Source organism: Camelina sativa, chromosome 1 (assembly GCF_030686135.1).
Source record: "Camelina sativa cultivar CO46 ecotype springtype chromosome 1, ASM3068613v1".
In the NCBI taxonomy this organism is placed as follows: Eukaryota; Viridiplantae; Streptophyta; class Magnoliopsida; order Brassicales; family Brassicaceae; genus Camelina; species Camelina sativa.
In genome coordinates, this window is record NC_141880.1 from 7,164,062 (window position 1) to 7,179,663 (window position 15,602).

General features: G+C 37.2%; 4 protein-coding genes and 1 pseudogene across 5 annotated transcripts; all 5 read right to left on the bottom strand.

The window, feature by feature from the left end:
• Positions 1 to 388: 388 nt before the first annotated feature.
• Positions 389 to 2,999, bottom strand: LOC104782055 (dihydrolipoyl dehydrogenase 2, mitochondrial). Its single transcript, XM_087452916.1, has 3 exons — positions 2,543 to 2,999; positions 846 to 2,106; positions 389 to 742 (listed from the first exon to the last, which is right to left on the bottom strand). Exons 1-2 carry the CDS (start codon positions 2,813 to 2,815, stop codon positions 856 to 858), a joined length of 1,524 nt encoding a protein of 507 aa, XP_087309042.1. The 5' UTR covers positions 2,816 to 2,999; the 3' UTR covers positions 389 to 742; positions 846 to 855.
• A 262-nt stretch (positions 3,000 to 3,261) lies between these two features.
• Positions 3,262 to 5,503, bottom strand: LOC104782061 (putative protein phosphatase 2C 43). Its single transcript, XM_010506888.3, has 2 exons — positions 5,042 to 5,503; positions 3,262 to 4,584 (listed from the first exon to the last, which is right to left on the bottom strand). Exons 1-2 carry the CDS (start codon positions 5,336 to 5,338, stop codon positions 3,595 to 3,597), a joined length of 1,287 nt encoding a protein of 428 aa, XP_010505190.2. The 5' UTR covers positions 5,339 to 5,503; the 3' UTR covers positions 3,262 to 3,594.
• Positions 5,504 to 5,850: 347 nt separating this feature from the next.
• LOC104782071 (putative inactive DNA (cytosine-5)-methyltransferase DRM3) lies at positions 5,851 to 10,135 on the bottom strand. Of its 2 annotated transcripts, none has more exons than XM_010506905.2 (10): positions 9,890 to 10,135; positions 9,620 to 9,662; positions 9,401 to 9,532; positions 9,073 to 9,169; positions 8,862 to 8,959; positions 8,679 to 8,775; positions 8,023 to 8,174; positions 7,737 to 7,836; positions 7,453 to 7,544; positions 5,851 to 7,316 (listed from the first exon to the last, which is right to left on the bottom strand). In XM_010506905.2, the coding sequence occupies exons 2-10, from the start codon at positions 9,620 to 9,622 to the stop codon at positions 5,967 to 5,969; spliced, it is 2,121 nt and encodes a 706-aa protein (XP_010505207.1). In that variant the 5' UTR covers positions 9,623 to 9,662; positions 9,890 to 10,135; the 3' UTR covers positions 5,851 to 5,966. The 2 variants fall into 2 exon arrangements, with proteins under 2 accessions (XP_010505207.1, XP_010505200.1); XM_010506898.2 differs by having other exon boundaries at positions 9,921 to 10,128.
• Positions 10,136 to 12,337: 2,202 nt separating this feature from the next.
• LOC147949630 (F-box protein At3g17320 pseudogene) lies at positions 12,338 to 12,796 on the bottom strand (annotated as a pseudogene).
• A 380-nt stretch (positions 12,797 to 13,176) lies between these two features.
• Positions 13,177 to 15,065, bottom strand: LOC104782087 (putative F-box protein At3g17500). The gene is made up of 2 exons (XM_087452873.1): positions 14,106 to 15,065; positions 13,177 to 13,402 (listed from the first exon to the last, which is right to left on the bottom strand). Exon 1 carries the CDS (start codon positions 15,062 to 15,064, stop codon positions 14,399 to 14,401), a length of 666 nt encoding a protein of 221 aa, XP_087308999.1. The 5' UTR covers position 15,065; the 3' UTR covers positions 13,177 to 13,402; positions 14,106 to 14,398.
• Positions 15,066 to 15,602: the final 537 nt, after the last annotated feature.

The following is a 15,602-nucleotide window of genomic DNA, read 5'->3' on the forward strand; positions in this document are numbered from 1 at the left end:
AAGTGCATATTGCTTACTAATATACATATTTTTTTGGATGGCAAATGTGGTAAAACTGTAACTCCTATTTGCTTTTGGTGTGTAAGGGTAATTGTGAACATTTGTTGACTCAAATTAATGTGAGAAGACATTAATAATCTTTCCTTTGAAAATCCACTCTTATTGGATATGAATTCTTATATATATCTTTATAACCAATCAAAAAAATATCTAGACCCTTTCTTTTGGGTATTTTACTAGTATTCAACTATCTGTTTTTTTGAAACCTATTATGACAGTGGTAAAATATCTTGAGGCATAATACAGAGGAATAAAAATCGTTAACGTCTTAGACTAATCTGGGTGGAGAATAACCGAACCAAGTCTGTTAAGTGGAAGCAAATCGAAATCAGAAAGTCGAACAAAATCAAATAGTGAACGAAACAAATCATATCGAACTCGGTTTACTCCTTCACCAAAAATCAGCCAACAAAACCAAGCCAAGAGACCACCGAGCAAACCGGATTAATCACATTTGGTTCATTAACCATTTCAAATTATTACTATAGTCGGGCCTTAACCCGGAATTGAAAATCTGGAGAAGATTAACGAATTAAAAAAGAGTGGTAAAAGTATCTTCTTTCAGCTCAATCTCATACCCACCAGAAATTAAAAATCGAATGTTTAAACCGATATTAGAAAACTAATCTCGATTTGGCTTGTCGTAGGCGGTTTTACTCCCTTCTCCTACAATCCACATCTCCTAGTATGGGCATCAACACACAATAAAATATCAAAACCCAAAAAAAAAAAAAAACAAGTAAATGAAAAACCGTGAACAGAACCAACTGTAAATTGTGATGTACCTGTGTGTATCTACATGTGAATGGGCTTGTCATAGGTAGCCATGGCAGCTTCCTTGATAGCCTCACTCATGGTGGGATGAGCGTGACAGACTCGAGCAATGTCTTCACTCGATGCATCATAGTTGATCGCTAGAACCGCCTCATGGATCAGTTCTCCTGCGTTTGGCGACATAATGTGAACTCCCAAGATCTTGTCTGTCTCTTTATCAGCCAAAATTTTGACCATTCCCTCTACTGTGTCTATGGCCTTGGCTCTGCTATTCGCCATGAACGGGAATTTCCCAACATTGTAGCTTACACCCTCTTTCTTCAGCTGCTCCTCGGTTTTACCCACAGAGGCAACTTCAGGGTGAGTGTAAACAACCCCGGGGACTTTGTCGTAATCCACATGGCCGTGTTTGCCTGCTATAAACTCAACACAAGCAACACCGTCTTCTTCGGCTTTGTGAGCCAGCATTGGTCCTGGAATTACATCTCCTATTGCATAAACACCTGAAACATTTGTCGAGAATCTCTCATTCACTAGAATTCTCCCGCCTTTGTCTGTCTCAACTCCGATTTTCTCTAGATCAAGTCCAGATGTGAACGGAGTTCTACCAGCTGATACGAGGACTATATCAGCTTCAAGCGTGGTCTGCTCTCCACCTTCAGCAGGTTCCACCATGAGTTTCACACCATCTCCAGACGAATCTACGCCAACGACTTTAGTCTTGAGCATGAATTTCATACTTTGCTTCTCTAGTGAACGTTGAAACTGCTTGCGGATTTCACCATCCATTGCTGGTACAATATCCGCTGCAAACTCAACAACCGTGACCTCTGATCCGAGCCTTCCCCATACAGAGCCCATCTCAAGCCCAATATAGCCAGCGCCAATGACAATGAGTTTCTTTGGGATTTCTGTCAGACACAGTGCCCCGGTTGACGATACAATCTTCTTTTCGTCGATGGTGATCCCAGGCAAAGATTTGACATCCGAGCCAGTTGCAACAATGATATGTTTGCCTTTCACAACCGTGTTTTCTCCATCGGTAGTGTCCACAGAAACTTCGTTCGGGGACAGAAACTTACCGTAGCCCTTCACATAGTTGACCTTATTCTTCTTAAACAGACTTTCGACTCCACGGGTGAGATTCTTGACGGCTGTGTCTTTCTGAGCCAACATAGCAGGAAGATCTACCTCTACTGCAGAGACCTTAACACCATGTTTAGCAAAAACGTGCTTTGCTTCATGATACATATGAGAAGAGTGAAGAAGAGCCTAATACAAAAGAAAAAAAAGTGAATGCTATGTTAGATAACGTCATATAGATTCATCAAAGCTTAAAAGCAAAGTGAACAAGAGCCTAATCAACAAAAAAAAGTAGTGATTAACATCTATCACAGTTATGATCTACGAACCAAGAGAGGATCATGATCCAGCATATGCAACGAGAACAAAATCAAGTGAAGAGATACAACAAATAGTTCCATTTCCATAGAATCAACCACAAACAGGATTCAGAAATACGGTAAAACGACCTCAAACGGATCTGAGTAATGAATAAGTATCATCACAGGATCAGTTCTTAAACCTCGAAACTCAATCTAACCCTCAGATCGAATCTCAAATGATGATCAACAACAAACATTCACAAGATACGAAACAAAATCAGACGAATCGAAGTAAACGAAAATAAAAGGAGTTTCAGAATCACCTTAGAAGGAATACAGCCGACGTTAAGACAAGTACCACCGAGAGCACCGCGCTTTTCGATACAGGTAGTCTTGAGTCCGAGCTGTGCGGCCTTAATCGCAGCCACGTAACCTCCAGGACCGCCGCCGATGATGACTACGTCGTTCTCATCGGATCCCGACGAAGCAAAGCCGCGAGTGAGGGAGAGAGAGAATCTGAGGGCATCAGTGGGAGAATTAGAGATGTTTCGGGTGAGAAAGTACGCTTTTCTCCTAGCTAAACTCGCCATCGCCATCGTTGTTGTTGTTGTTGTTTTGTTCTTCCTCCGTCGAAGTTTCTTAGAGAGAGAGAGAGAGAGACTTTAGTTTCTTTGAAGAGTCGAATAAAGACGGAATATTAAAATAAAATAAAAAAAAGGACCTTTTCTCAATTTTCCCATGTTTTATTTAGACTTTTTTAAAATTTTCGTTAATCAATATACATACTTAAGAGGCGTCCAGAAGCAACTATGATACCCCAATAATTCAAAAGGAGTGCTTAAATTATTGTACACATAAGTGAAAACTGATACCATATGGCATATATGACCAACCACTACATAAGATTAAGATATCAACAATGATATGGGAATATGAAGATCTAGAGATGGATGATAAGAGAAGTTTATCTAATGTAAGAGAGTTCTTAGACTCAAAACTCTGATCAAAATCCTCACTCACAGGTTCTAAAGTTTCAAAGACATAGGGAAGAATCAGTTGATTAACTTTATAACCGGAATAACTTCAATCTTAATTAGTTTTTGTACATAAGTGCTCAATAGTCCTACTGAAGAAATAGCCAAACAAACAGATCAAAAATGGCTACTACAACACTTATGAACATTTTGAACAACACAGAGAAGTCTTTCATCTTCTCTTTTTGCCCTCCTTTTATTTCCATCCAATATCAGAGATGAAATGTCATCAAATAATCTTTAGCCTTGCGAGGGTTGTTATCTCCAAAAACCCATCTCTGTTGCTATAATATATACATTGTTGTCCCCTCCTCAAGACCGCTCAAAAACCTTCATCAGAGTTAGCCTTCTAGCATTGTCTGTAAACGGGCTCGGGCTTCTTCTGAAACACAGAACCGTATTCTTCTCCGCTGTGGAGCTGGAGATGATGTTAAGCAGATGACCACCACTGTAACGTTATCTGATGAGTCGAGCCTCAACGCTTCCCTTCCGAGTTCCATAGCGCATCTTCTCGGGTCACCGTGTCTCCTGAGTCCTTGCCTGACGAAAGTAACAGCATACTGGCTTGTCATCACATCCCAAACACCGTCACATCCCATAACCAAGAATTCGTCTTCCTCTGTTAAAATCATCTGTTGAATGTCCGGGTCTGAGATCAGAGGTGAGAAAGATCCACCGAGGGGTGAAAACCTCTTTACTGACCAGTCTCCAAGAGCTCTTGTAACAGCAAGGTCACCGTAGAGATACTCGCCTTCAAAGTACCCACCCATATCCTCCACCCGTCTCCGTTCTGGCTCAAATGTAGATTTGTGATCAAATGACATATCAACCGCTTTTCCTTTTCTGCATAGCACTGCACGGCAATCACCAGCGTTAGCTACCATTAAATGTCTTCCAATTACAAGAGCGGTCAATGCGGTTGTTCCACACGAACTACTAACTATTCTTTCATCTTCCATGGCGAGATCAGCAAGCCTATAAGCTTTCCGATGAGACTTCTCCAGTTCTTTCAAGAAAAGAGAGTCCACAACCGAAGGAGATTCTCGAAAGACAGAATCTTCATAGAACAAACTCATTGCATTCTCTTTAATATACTGTGATGCCTCAGATCCACCATGGCCATCAAACACACCGTAGAAAGCTATAGGCACAGGAAATCTATAGAAGGAAGATCCAAGATGAACTGAAAGGTCGTCTATGCATATGTGTTCATCTTCCATGTACTCCCGGTAGTCACCCTTATCCGCATAACTCCCAGAGCTTATATTTGGTATAAACTCAGTAGCAGGCTCTTCAATAATCGTCGCAGCTGCAGAACAACAACTCTTGACCTGTTTGAAGCAAAAAGGTAACATTATAAAAACTTGTTTAGTGTTTAGTTGTTCTTCTCCGAACAGAACAAACCTAACATACAAAAAGCTAGAATGGATTCACAGAACAGAACAAACCCAACATCAAAGACTCAACAGAGAATTCACAGAACTGAACAAACATAAAAAAAAGCTAAATTCTTTACTGAATTCGAATTGGATTAAACAAGTGAGCAAACCTAAAAGAAGTAAAGTCTTGATAGCATAATTGACCAAGGCGATGATCGAAACCCCAAATTCAAATCCATGACACTAGATGAGCAAGCGGAATTATCAAAGATTAAGACTTTATCAATCCATTCTAATCCAATCCTAACTTCGAGTTCATTGAAGAATCTAGAATGACACAGAGTCCTAAAGAAAGTAGCAAAATTGAAATAAAGAGAAGAGAAAAAAGAAACAAAACCCAAACACGTACCGATCCGAACAGAGACGTTTCTTCAGAGCCAGGAATCTCAATACAAACGGAATCATGAATTCTGATTTCGGCAATCTGAAAGCTACTACTACTGGGATCTTTCCCAGCGGAGAGATGAGACTTGACGTCGATGACACTGATCTCAGCTGAAGAATCAGAGACCATGTTTTGACTCAGAAGCATCGATTTTGCTTTTGTAATGAACTGACGGACACACTTGATTATGAGATCTTTCCAAAGACAAAGCTGTGTGTAAAGCAGCCATGTTTGGGTCACTGAAGCTTTGCTTGGACGCATTTTAATATTTTCTGCTAAAATTATAAAAGATCAAAACAAATTAGGTTTACCTCTGAATATGTTGAGAAATATATATGTGTTTGCTTATATAAATATTATCTCTGTTTTTTTACCCAAAAAACAAATATTGTTATCTATTTTTATACAGTTTTTCTAAAATTATTTGTATGATTTTTTTGCCAACTGGAATAAAGTAAAAAACTTATCAATTAAGTTTCTAGTAACCCAAAAATATCTCTGTGTAAAAATATCTATATAATAGGTGTTTATTTAAATGCATGAAACTCTTGTGTTCACACTGATTTGTCAAACCAAGTTTAAATTAAGTGTTAAATACAAAATTAAGGCAAAGATTAATTAGTACTTGGCTAATGGTGACTGGTGAGCTACACGTGGAAAACATGAGTGCAAGCTTTCAAACTACACTTGGCCACCGTATTGGTTTCTTCACCTAGTTAACACTGACACTAATGAATACATCATTTTTCGAGAACGTGGCAAAAGAATGCAAATATTGTAAAGAGTCAAGATTTTTTCATGTAAAAGGTGGAAGAACATCTAAGCATCGTTTTTATTACAAAAGAACAGTTCTCTAAGAGATTCAAACCATGGGAAGTCTTTAAAGTCATCAACTTAACTCCATCATATCTCTGACACGTTTCGAGATACGGACAAACTCATTAAACAACGAGTAATCAAATTCAGAAGCTTCTCTTCTTGAGGTTTCTTTAGAGAGATCAGGAGGTGTTGATGGGCTCTGGCAAATGATAAAGTCAAATCCTTCAAACCTCTGCACCAAATTCTCTAGCTTGTTTGTAGTTAAGTTCTTGATGTCTTCAATCTGCACAAGCTCTCCGGTTTGTCCCGAAGTCTGCCACCATCTTTTCAGTATGTTACGGCTCAATCCACAAGACTCTACCGAGACTACGCCTTTTAGATGGATTCCAAGACGGTCCAACGCAATTTCTGCACCACCAATCCCGCTAAAGAGAGATAAAACTGTTAATCCTTCAGGAAACATAGCCTTGAGTACAGAGAGATGGTAGCCCAATGTGTCTGTTTGGAAGCAGTAATCAAACAACTTTAATCTTTCCGCCAATCTTCCACCACCGATGTTAGTGTGGTTTGTTGGATATCCCATAATGCACTCCATATGCTCAGGCTCCACAGGTGAGAGGATGTTTGGAGCAATCCATATGAGATTTGAGGTGTGACAATGTCGAAGTATTAGAGTCTGGTCTTGTTGAATAGGCTTTCCCCTGCATTCAGCTATACGGCGTCCAATTCGTTCACAGAGAAGAGTTACATCTTTTGTCCTAGTAGACGAGCCGCCATTCAGATGCTTTCTGATATCCCATTGTGGCCACCAACTCTTCATTAGTGGCATAGCATCTTGTATAGTCAACCGAGGTTTTGGGAGGATATTGAACCGGTTTTGAATGGGAAGATTGTGCAGGTACCCTTCTGTCCTACGGAGGGGTGAACACAACCGAGTATCTACATGTTCTGGGTGAATTCCAAACATGAAAGACGAGATCTTCGACCACCAGCTAGGAGATAATTCACCAAAGTTTCCATAGAAGAAATAAGGTCGTTTGGCTACACTTGGGCCAAGACTCTGAGACAAACGTGGCTGCATTACTCTAGGAAATTCATATGTGTCCTCTTTTGACTCATCTTGCATCCATGGGGTATCCATAAACGAGCTTGAGTCTCCCATATATTCGGTTCTTAACCGTTTACCTCTGTCATCGTAGTCAGTGCATTCATCGGGGTAGGCATTCTCATCCTCATCTTTTGGTCGTTTACCCTTTGAGGTCTCTCCCGCATTGGCAGTGGCAGGGAAAGGATAAGAGTCAATACCAGGATCTGGTTTTATATTAGCAGTGCCAGTCGACGAACCCCCAGCAACACCAATAAATCTCCAACTCTTTGAAAGACATGTACGATTCACTGCAGGAGCCGCCGCTGAAACTTTCTACAGTGGCACCAAATATACATTGTGTAAAACTCCAGCAATATCATAGCCCAATTAATAGAAGAGAATGAGATGGTTTTGGTGAATTATTTGAGGGCGATAAAATATTACTCTCGAAAAATTAGAATGAACATACCTTTTCTATATCTTCACGGTCACGGTCACGGCCACTAGGAAATTCACCAGTAACAATGGACTCAGCAAGGTCAGACATCCGACCTTTTGTACCTGAAGAGGCGTAAAATAGATTATTTATCAGTGCAACAGGACGGGCTGCAAAACAAATGATATAATTTTTCACCTTAAAATTATCATAATCACCCCTAACTGCATAAACAAGATATGTTTGATGTCTGTATTGTTTCTTCAAACATATAATAGTCGTCATGGATTGAACACATAAGTGCCTAAGTTGCTCACCTATCTTCTCAATTGCCAATGAAATTTCATCGTTAGAGAATCCCATTTCCATTAAATGCAAAGTCTTGTCCATTGTTTCAAACAATAGTTCATTGGGAACCTGAATGTAAAGCAAAAAACAAAGGTTAGAGATAATAAAGGTAACAGCAACATGAAATATACAGAATGAAGACAAAAGACAGGTAGTGGAAACTGGAATCTACTAAGGCGAACCAACAAAAGGACATAAAGGACGAATAACACATTGAAAAGAAAATCAACAGCCAAAGTTCAAAGCACCAAATACCTCAGGTCCCCGAGCAGTAACTTCATCGACATTTTCATCTTCTTCATTTATTTCAGCACCATCAAGTGAGTCTTCGGATTCCTCCGCAAACTTTTCAGCTAATTGAGCAGCAGCAATGAAGTCCACCATCTCATCGACTGGCGCGTCTTTACCTATCACGCAGAAAAGACAATCATGAAGAAAGACTTTGGTGGCAGGCCATATGATAGCTGCTTTCTGCATGTTAAGTTTCTGTATAGCTTTGAATAGCATAACGTCACATGCGATGAGTATCCGCTTTAAGCATTATTAAACAACAGCTTCATAGATGTTATTTCTCTTCTCAGAAATACATTTTGGCGTCATAATAAGACGTATAAGTCTCCTCAGTTATGTCTGTTTTTATATATCAAATGATTAGAAGTTCCAGTATGAAGAGACGTTAATCAACCAAAAGACAAAAAAAAATCTTGCAATATTGAAAAAATTGGTCCATTTTGAAATGTACACGACTTCTAGCCACTCAAAAACATAACCTAAACAATGAAGCTAGCACTGAAACAAATGCGAATATCTTAAACGGAAACAATGAAGCTAGCACTGAAATAAATGGCTGCAACCATTGTAAGATGTTTGAAAGTATAAAGGGAAAGCCAAAGTCATTGTAAATACATTACCAAGCCTATCCAATGCAAGGTCAACTAGATTTTCGGGAAACTTCATTGCTAGTAGTGCTATCCTTCGACCATCGGTTTCGTATTCAATACCAGGCTCCTGTCAGACATAAGCAAGAAACATAAAGAAATTGCACAGAAGGAAATACAAGACTTGTGCATCAACAGTATCAGTATGTGCTTTACCGGTTTGGGTTCCATTAGACCATGATGGCTGGGTCCAGGATGTTCTGTCACAGTACTCTTAGTGAGAATCTCTAATAACAATTCAAAATCGTCTTCACCTGGATATGTGAAAAGGTAACCTCAGTAATCATATCCCCTAAATGAAAGTAAGCATTCACGGTCGGAAGCCTTTTTATAAGAATCACATTTTCTACAGGAAATTTTCGAATACCGTTTTCATCAATTGCTTTCTGAACACGAGTTGGGCAAAATCCCATCTCAGTCAGCAATGATTTCACTTGACTTCCAGAAGAACTAGCAGCATTTTCCTGCACATCAAGTAGAGAAAAATAAGAACATTCCAAAGCCACTGATTGTTTCGTTAGCTGTTGTCTAACGTTTTCAAAAGATGTTCAAGTATATTAGACACGTAATGAGAAAATACACTACACAACAAAAGACCATTTAACATAAAAAAATGTAGTAGACACAGTGTTTGTTTAAAGAATCCAAGAGATTTGAGTCCTCTTAGATAGGAAAAAGCTAAAACATACACCAACCTGCTGCTGAGGGTAAGAGGTGGTGTCGCAGGACAAGTCAAAATCCAAGGTCTCTGGTTTTGGAAACAGTGTCTGCCTATTCCTTTCATGATTAGACGAACCTCCACCACCTTTTCCCCTACGCAAATCACCCTACATGATTCCACAAACTTATGAAAAACATGCAACACAGATAAAACAAAGTGATTCCAAAAAAATAAACACCTCTCAATTCCATACCATTTATAGTCCACAAAGTTCAAAGCAAGATAGAAATTATCTCCTGCAATTACCCAAAGCAACATTGTGTCAGTGTCACCTTAATTGATGATTCTACTATAAACGGTAAGGGAGAAGATGAAATCAATAAATTCGTTAAAACCCCAAAAAATAGAACACTCCTCCAAGTGAGCCACGAGTGACACTTAATTATAGTAAAAAGCCAGATTTCCACACAAAATCCAGAGATTGCGACCAAAAAAAAGGGGACCAATATAGAGAAAGAGTAACCGTAGTCGGTGAGGAAGAGGAAGGTGCATGCCTGTGCGGTGGTCCGCGTCTCAGCCGATCGAGTCGAGTCTAGTCCGGAGGAGGAAAGCTAAGGAGTAAAAAAGTTGATCGCAATGTATAGCGGCGCGTGAACTGCACAGCCCGACTATGGTGAAATCTGGAACGAATTTTGGGATCAATTTGGTAACTTATTATTACTCCCCTTTCTGTTTTTTTATGTTTTAAAATGCTAAAATTGTAGAGAGGATTTTTTTTTTTTTTGTCGGCCGAATATTTTTATAAAGCCCAAATTCGGTACAAGAAAGGCCACTAGAAGGCCCACTAATTGCAAACATTTCGAGATAAACCTGTAGAGAGGATTTTTAATTAGCTATGGTTCAAATATCTAAATAATTAATATTTAATTATTTATTTAATAAAATAAATAAAATGTTGTTAAATTTTTGATGGAAATACTCCCAAACTTTTGACACTGGATGATTTTTAAATAAAATTATTTATTCTTCCATATTGGACACATGACATTAGAAACATGTTTATTAAATAGATTTAATTATAGTACCAACACATTGTTAAAAATATAAATCAACACTATAATTTAAAACATCCAATCCCAACCCTAGTCATTAAGTTTTTTAGGATCCTTTAAAATAATATATATTTAATTCCATTTAAAATGTGTTTGCAACCAATAAAACTATTTTTAACTAGTTAAAGTCCATTTTATAATGAGGATATTTCAAGATATATATGTGTATATATATATATATACTAGTAGCTTAAGAGATTTTTCTCTGTAAATATTAGGTTTCTTTGGCAAAAGAAAATTCTTAATAATAAAATAATTCACAAATTGTGTTATGCAAGCACTTTAGCATTGTCTTCACCTAAGTAATAAAATACAAAATAAATTTATAAACACATTGTCCAACTGTGGCATCTACCCAAACTTAATATGTTATCATCAAATGCCATTAAATATTTAATTTCAATGTACAGTATTGGCAAATAAATAAATTTCTTAAGTTTTGAATTTTCATTTTACAATGAAGATATTGAACTAAAGTAGACATTATATGAGTGCGTATATAACATATGTGCGTATATATAACCATTTTACATATTTTGGAGAGATCAACGTGAAGATTTGGCAAGGGCTCGTCAATCGTCTCCACTCCACCTACGTTTTTATTGTTGCTGTCGTCAAGTACTTGCCGACGAATTTTTGAACTTGTGTTTTTTTGCTCAAATTTGTAGGTATATATATAACTAACATTTTATATATTGCAATCAAAAAGGTCTAAGGAATTATTATACAACGAACATAGAAAATTCATATCGATTTTGTTCTAGCCATGTGTGTCCAAACGTGGCGACTATATATATGCTCGTGGGGACTAGAGTCCTTAGTTATAATATATAATCTGATCAATATATGTTAAAATAAATGCTTTTAATGCATGTAGTAAAAGTAATTTTAAGTTTAATTGATACCGATCTTGCTTTTGCGTGGATGAACACCGATACGGCCTTGACCGATATAAAACCTTCTTGTACGTCGACGTCCATTTATCCACATGTGGGTGTCTTGTTTCACGCACTTAATTAACTCATCTATATTATCGAAGAAATAATGGTTTGTTTGTGTTTGGATTTAACATGGTTTTGTTTTGGGTAAATTGGAGTACATTCCCTACTCAGCGCGCGCATACTTAATTCTTGCTGTTTCGGCAAGTTAGGCTTAGTCTTAGACTCTTAGTCACATGAATAGTTCCGCCGACTTGTACTTCAGCTTTGGGTCCAGCTTCGTTTACATTTGGTTTGGCTTAGAAGAATTAGAATGGAGATGGTCTAAGGATGTGTCGCTGGAAAGATGTGTCACCGGAAGACATTAGGCCTCTAATGAGATATGTAAGTCATGTGATGGGAATTTTCCTTGCCTATATCATACTCATTATTTATGCTTTCCTTCTCCATGCGGATTCCTAAAGACCACATTTTCTAGTCATACAAAATTATGTATATGATTACTTAACGTAATACAAAAATTATGAGAGATCTCGAGCTATGTAAACACTTCACAGTGTAGTACTCCACATGTATTAAAACATGCTTATTATAATATTATACAAATTGCTACTTAATTAATTCTAATTAATTCTACAATGTATATGCTTATAAAAATTTGTAAAATTTAAACCACTTATTTCTTCATCCATATTTCACAACAAAGATGAGAAACACATTAATTGACTAGTATTATTCAAAGAACAATTGACAAAAAAAAAAAAAAAAAAAAAAAAAAAAAAAAAAAAAAAGCAATGAGAGTAGTAAAAAAAAAAAAAGCAAGAAACACATTATTATTCTAGGTCTTGTAAATGGAAGAATTCAAAACAAAGCAAGAGTGGTTTCTTCCTCTTGCTTCCGATCCTGGTGGTGCAGGTTGCTTTAGATTTGCACACAACTTGGAACATAAGAGCACACAAGTACTCGAAAACAATAGCTAGGAACAGATTCTCCAAGATCCACTAGTTTACAATATCCATCTTCTCCAACGATATAAGCTGTGTTGTGAGTGGGGTTATGTATACTCTTTCGTTTATCAAAAATCACCGCGAGTTTTTTCTCTTCGTCAACAAAGAAAGTCGCAGATATAGGCTCGAATGGTCTAATCCTACCGATAGGTAAGAACAAGCTGCTCCATGATACTGCGTTAGGCTCAATCTTATTACTAATCCATATCCCTGTCCACGCCGTATCCCATCGGTGATATAAAACCGCAAGTTTCTCCTCTCTAATAGTAGATAGAGTTACAGTATCATGCAAACAAGGCTGAAATGGTAGAGGCAGAAGTAGAGCTGTCAAATGGTCCGTCCATAGACCACTTGGGCGAGACCGGTTGGACATTTTTTTGTATTGAGTGGAAGTTGGACATGCCCAAATGGACAATGGTCCTAAAAGTGTTCATGCCCATTAAGACCATTTCTAATTGGTCATGACCATGGACAGCCCATTTTTATTTATGTTGTTTTTCACTTATTTTTGTTATTTTTTTTTTATAAAATCTAAATTTAATTTTTGTTGTTATTCATTTATAAAATATGTGTTTTTTTTATATAAAATCTGAATTTTATTTTGTTGTTTCTATTATAAAATCTGATTTTTTGTTGTTGTTTTTCTTATAAAATCATGAATTTGGTGGAAAATTATGAAATTACATTTTCTCACCAAAACTATTACTGTAGTTCCAAGTATCGACTGCCTGAAATCGGTAATTTACAAGTTCATTTACCAAATCTAATTCTCTTTATTTTCCAATCAAAGGGTCTTTACCCTTTTAGGGGCACAAACATAACAGGAAACTTCGTTAAACTTGAAAAAAGACTTGAATAAATGATGGTCCATTCTCCGCATCTCTCTGAGCCTCCAAATGAGATAAATCGCATCTTCCCCTAACACTGATGCCTCCACTTGTTGCATTGCCCAGTCGTAGTGCACCATGTGTATCGTGTCCTAAATCCAACACAACAAATTCTTAATGGACTCTGGCAGCATTGACCATATAGGTAACATGCCTGTGCCATATTGTTCTTGTTTATGGATAAGTATTAAGGACTATAATTTTCCAAATAAAATTTATGAATCTAAAGAACGACACCAAGAGAAAGAAAAAACAAAAGCATTCTCGTACGTGTCTCCATATGGTTTACAAAGCAGTACAATCAAAGAACCAAAACACAACACCAACCTAAAGCATAATCGAGAACACAACTTCTCTATTGAGAGTCTCTACTCACGAGCAAAGACTTAAACTACACTAACATTTCTCCAATTTGTTCAACAGTAGATTTTATAACTCTAGACTTAAACAAATACAGACACACACAACACCAGAAAACAACAATTCCAAAGTTCTAAACACACATATACTCTTACTGAATCATAACAAAGCTTTAGCCTTTAGAACCATAATTCTCAGAACCATAATTCTCAATTCACTACTGCTAAAAGAATGAAACTTTGGACAAACCCACCATCTAAAATCAATGTTGGATCTATAATAAAATATTGAACACAAAAGGCATTTGATTTTATCGGACAAGCACTAAGCAAGAGATTCAGATCGAAATGCTAACATAACTCAACGAAAGAGATGAAGGAGAAAGAGATGAAGGCGAAATCACAAAAAAAATAAGAAAGCCCACTAAATTGTTACCTGCTTTTGATTCGGATCAAGGAATTGAGATGAAGAATTGAAGATGGTGACTCAAACTTTCCAAGGAGGAGCGATACGAAGAAGAGAAGAAGATATTAACATTTTCCCCAAATTGTAAAACCTAGATTTTAAAGAAATTTGGGCTGCCCACTGTCCAAATGGTTATGTCCAATTGGTCCGCAAGCCCAATGATCTTTTGTCCATTTAAGACCATCTTAATTTTGGGCATGACCATAACCGCCCATAACGAAGTGGACATGGGCTCGCCCACGGACAGACAGCCCATTTGACAGTTATACCTTATACAAACCAAAACAATAAGTATTTCCCTTCAAAGACATGCCATTTAGTTGCGGGATACAGTTGCAAGTGACGTCATTGAGAACCCTCCATGAATCAGAGCTAAAGTCATAAATTTCAAACTCCACAACTTGTTTGCATAGCTTGCCATCATCCCAATACCTCAAGATTTTGTAGTTACGGCAAGACTTGTTGTTTCCGTATCCAAGGAAAAACATAGACTTTCTCTTGTTAAGTAAACTGTGTTGGATCCACCTGGTTTGACCAGTACAAGGGTTCCAAGCCACGAGACTATTGTCCTTGGTGGTGCACAATAATAAACCCTCGCACTGAAATATTTCGGATACATCGACTTGGTCTGATGATTTCAAACGAGAATCCTTTAGGTCAAATCCCTCCTTAAGTTCTCTAGATGGAGCAGCAACGTTTTTGTTGATTTCATCATGGAGATTGACTACACTCATCTGACAAACTCTATAGTCCTTCAACATGAGGACCCCGAACTGTTTCGCTAAGTGCTTGTGCTTCTCGACGAATCTTTTGTCTTGGAATAAACTGTTCCATAGTTTGCAAGTAGATCTTAACCGAGTCAAAGTTGTTGCCTGAACTCTAGAGAGTATCTCCTCTACCAATTCCGGGGGAAGATTCGGCAGCATCATTGTTTATCTTGTGATCTTTGGTAAAGACGGCTCGAGATCTATATACGGTATATATAAATAAACAATTAGGGTTTTGATTTTATGGTCCAAAATTTTCAGTATTTTTATTATCTATACAAAGACTCTATTTACAACAGAGACTCTATCATACTTTTAAAGAACACTAAGAACATGAATGGAAGATGACTTTTAAATGGTTTTTAGATTATAGACTTTGGTTTTTAGTTTTTGGTTTTTGATTTTTGGGATTTTAGTTTTTTTTGTAAGAAAGTTATTTTTAAAATAATTACATAAAGAAACATAAAAAAATAAAAAGAATAGTAAGTTTTCCCTAAAATCTGTAATTACGTGGATTCTAGTTTTTGTTAATATTTATAAAGAAAAGCTAAAAACTAGTTTTTCTATTTTTTAGAAAATCTATTTAACCTAAAATCTTGAATGGAGAAAAAATTGGTTTTTGAAAAACAAAATCCAAAAACTATAGTAGAGTCTACTAGCCATTCTAGGCCTAAATTAAAAGGCACATAGCACAAGGTCT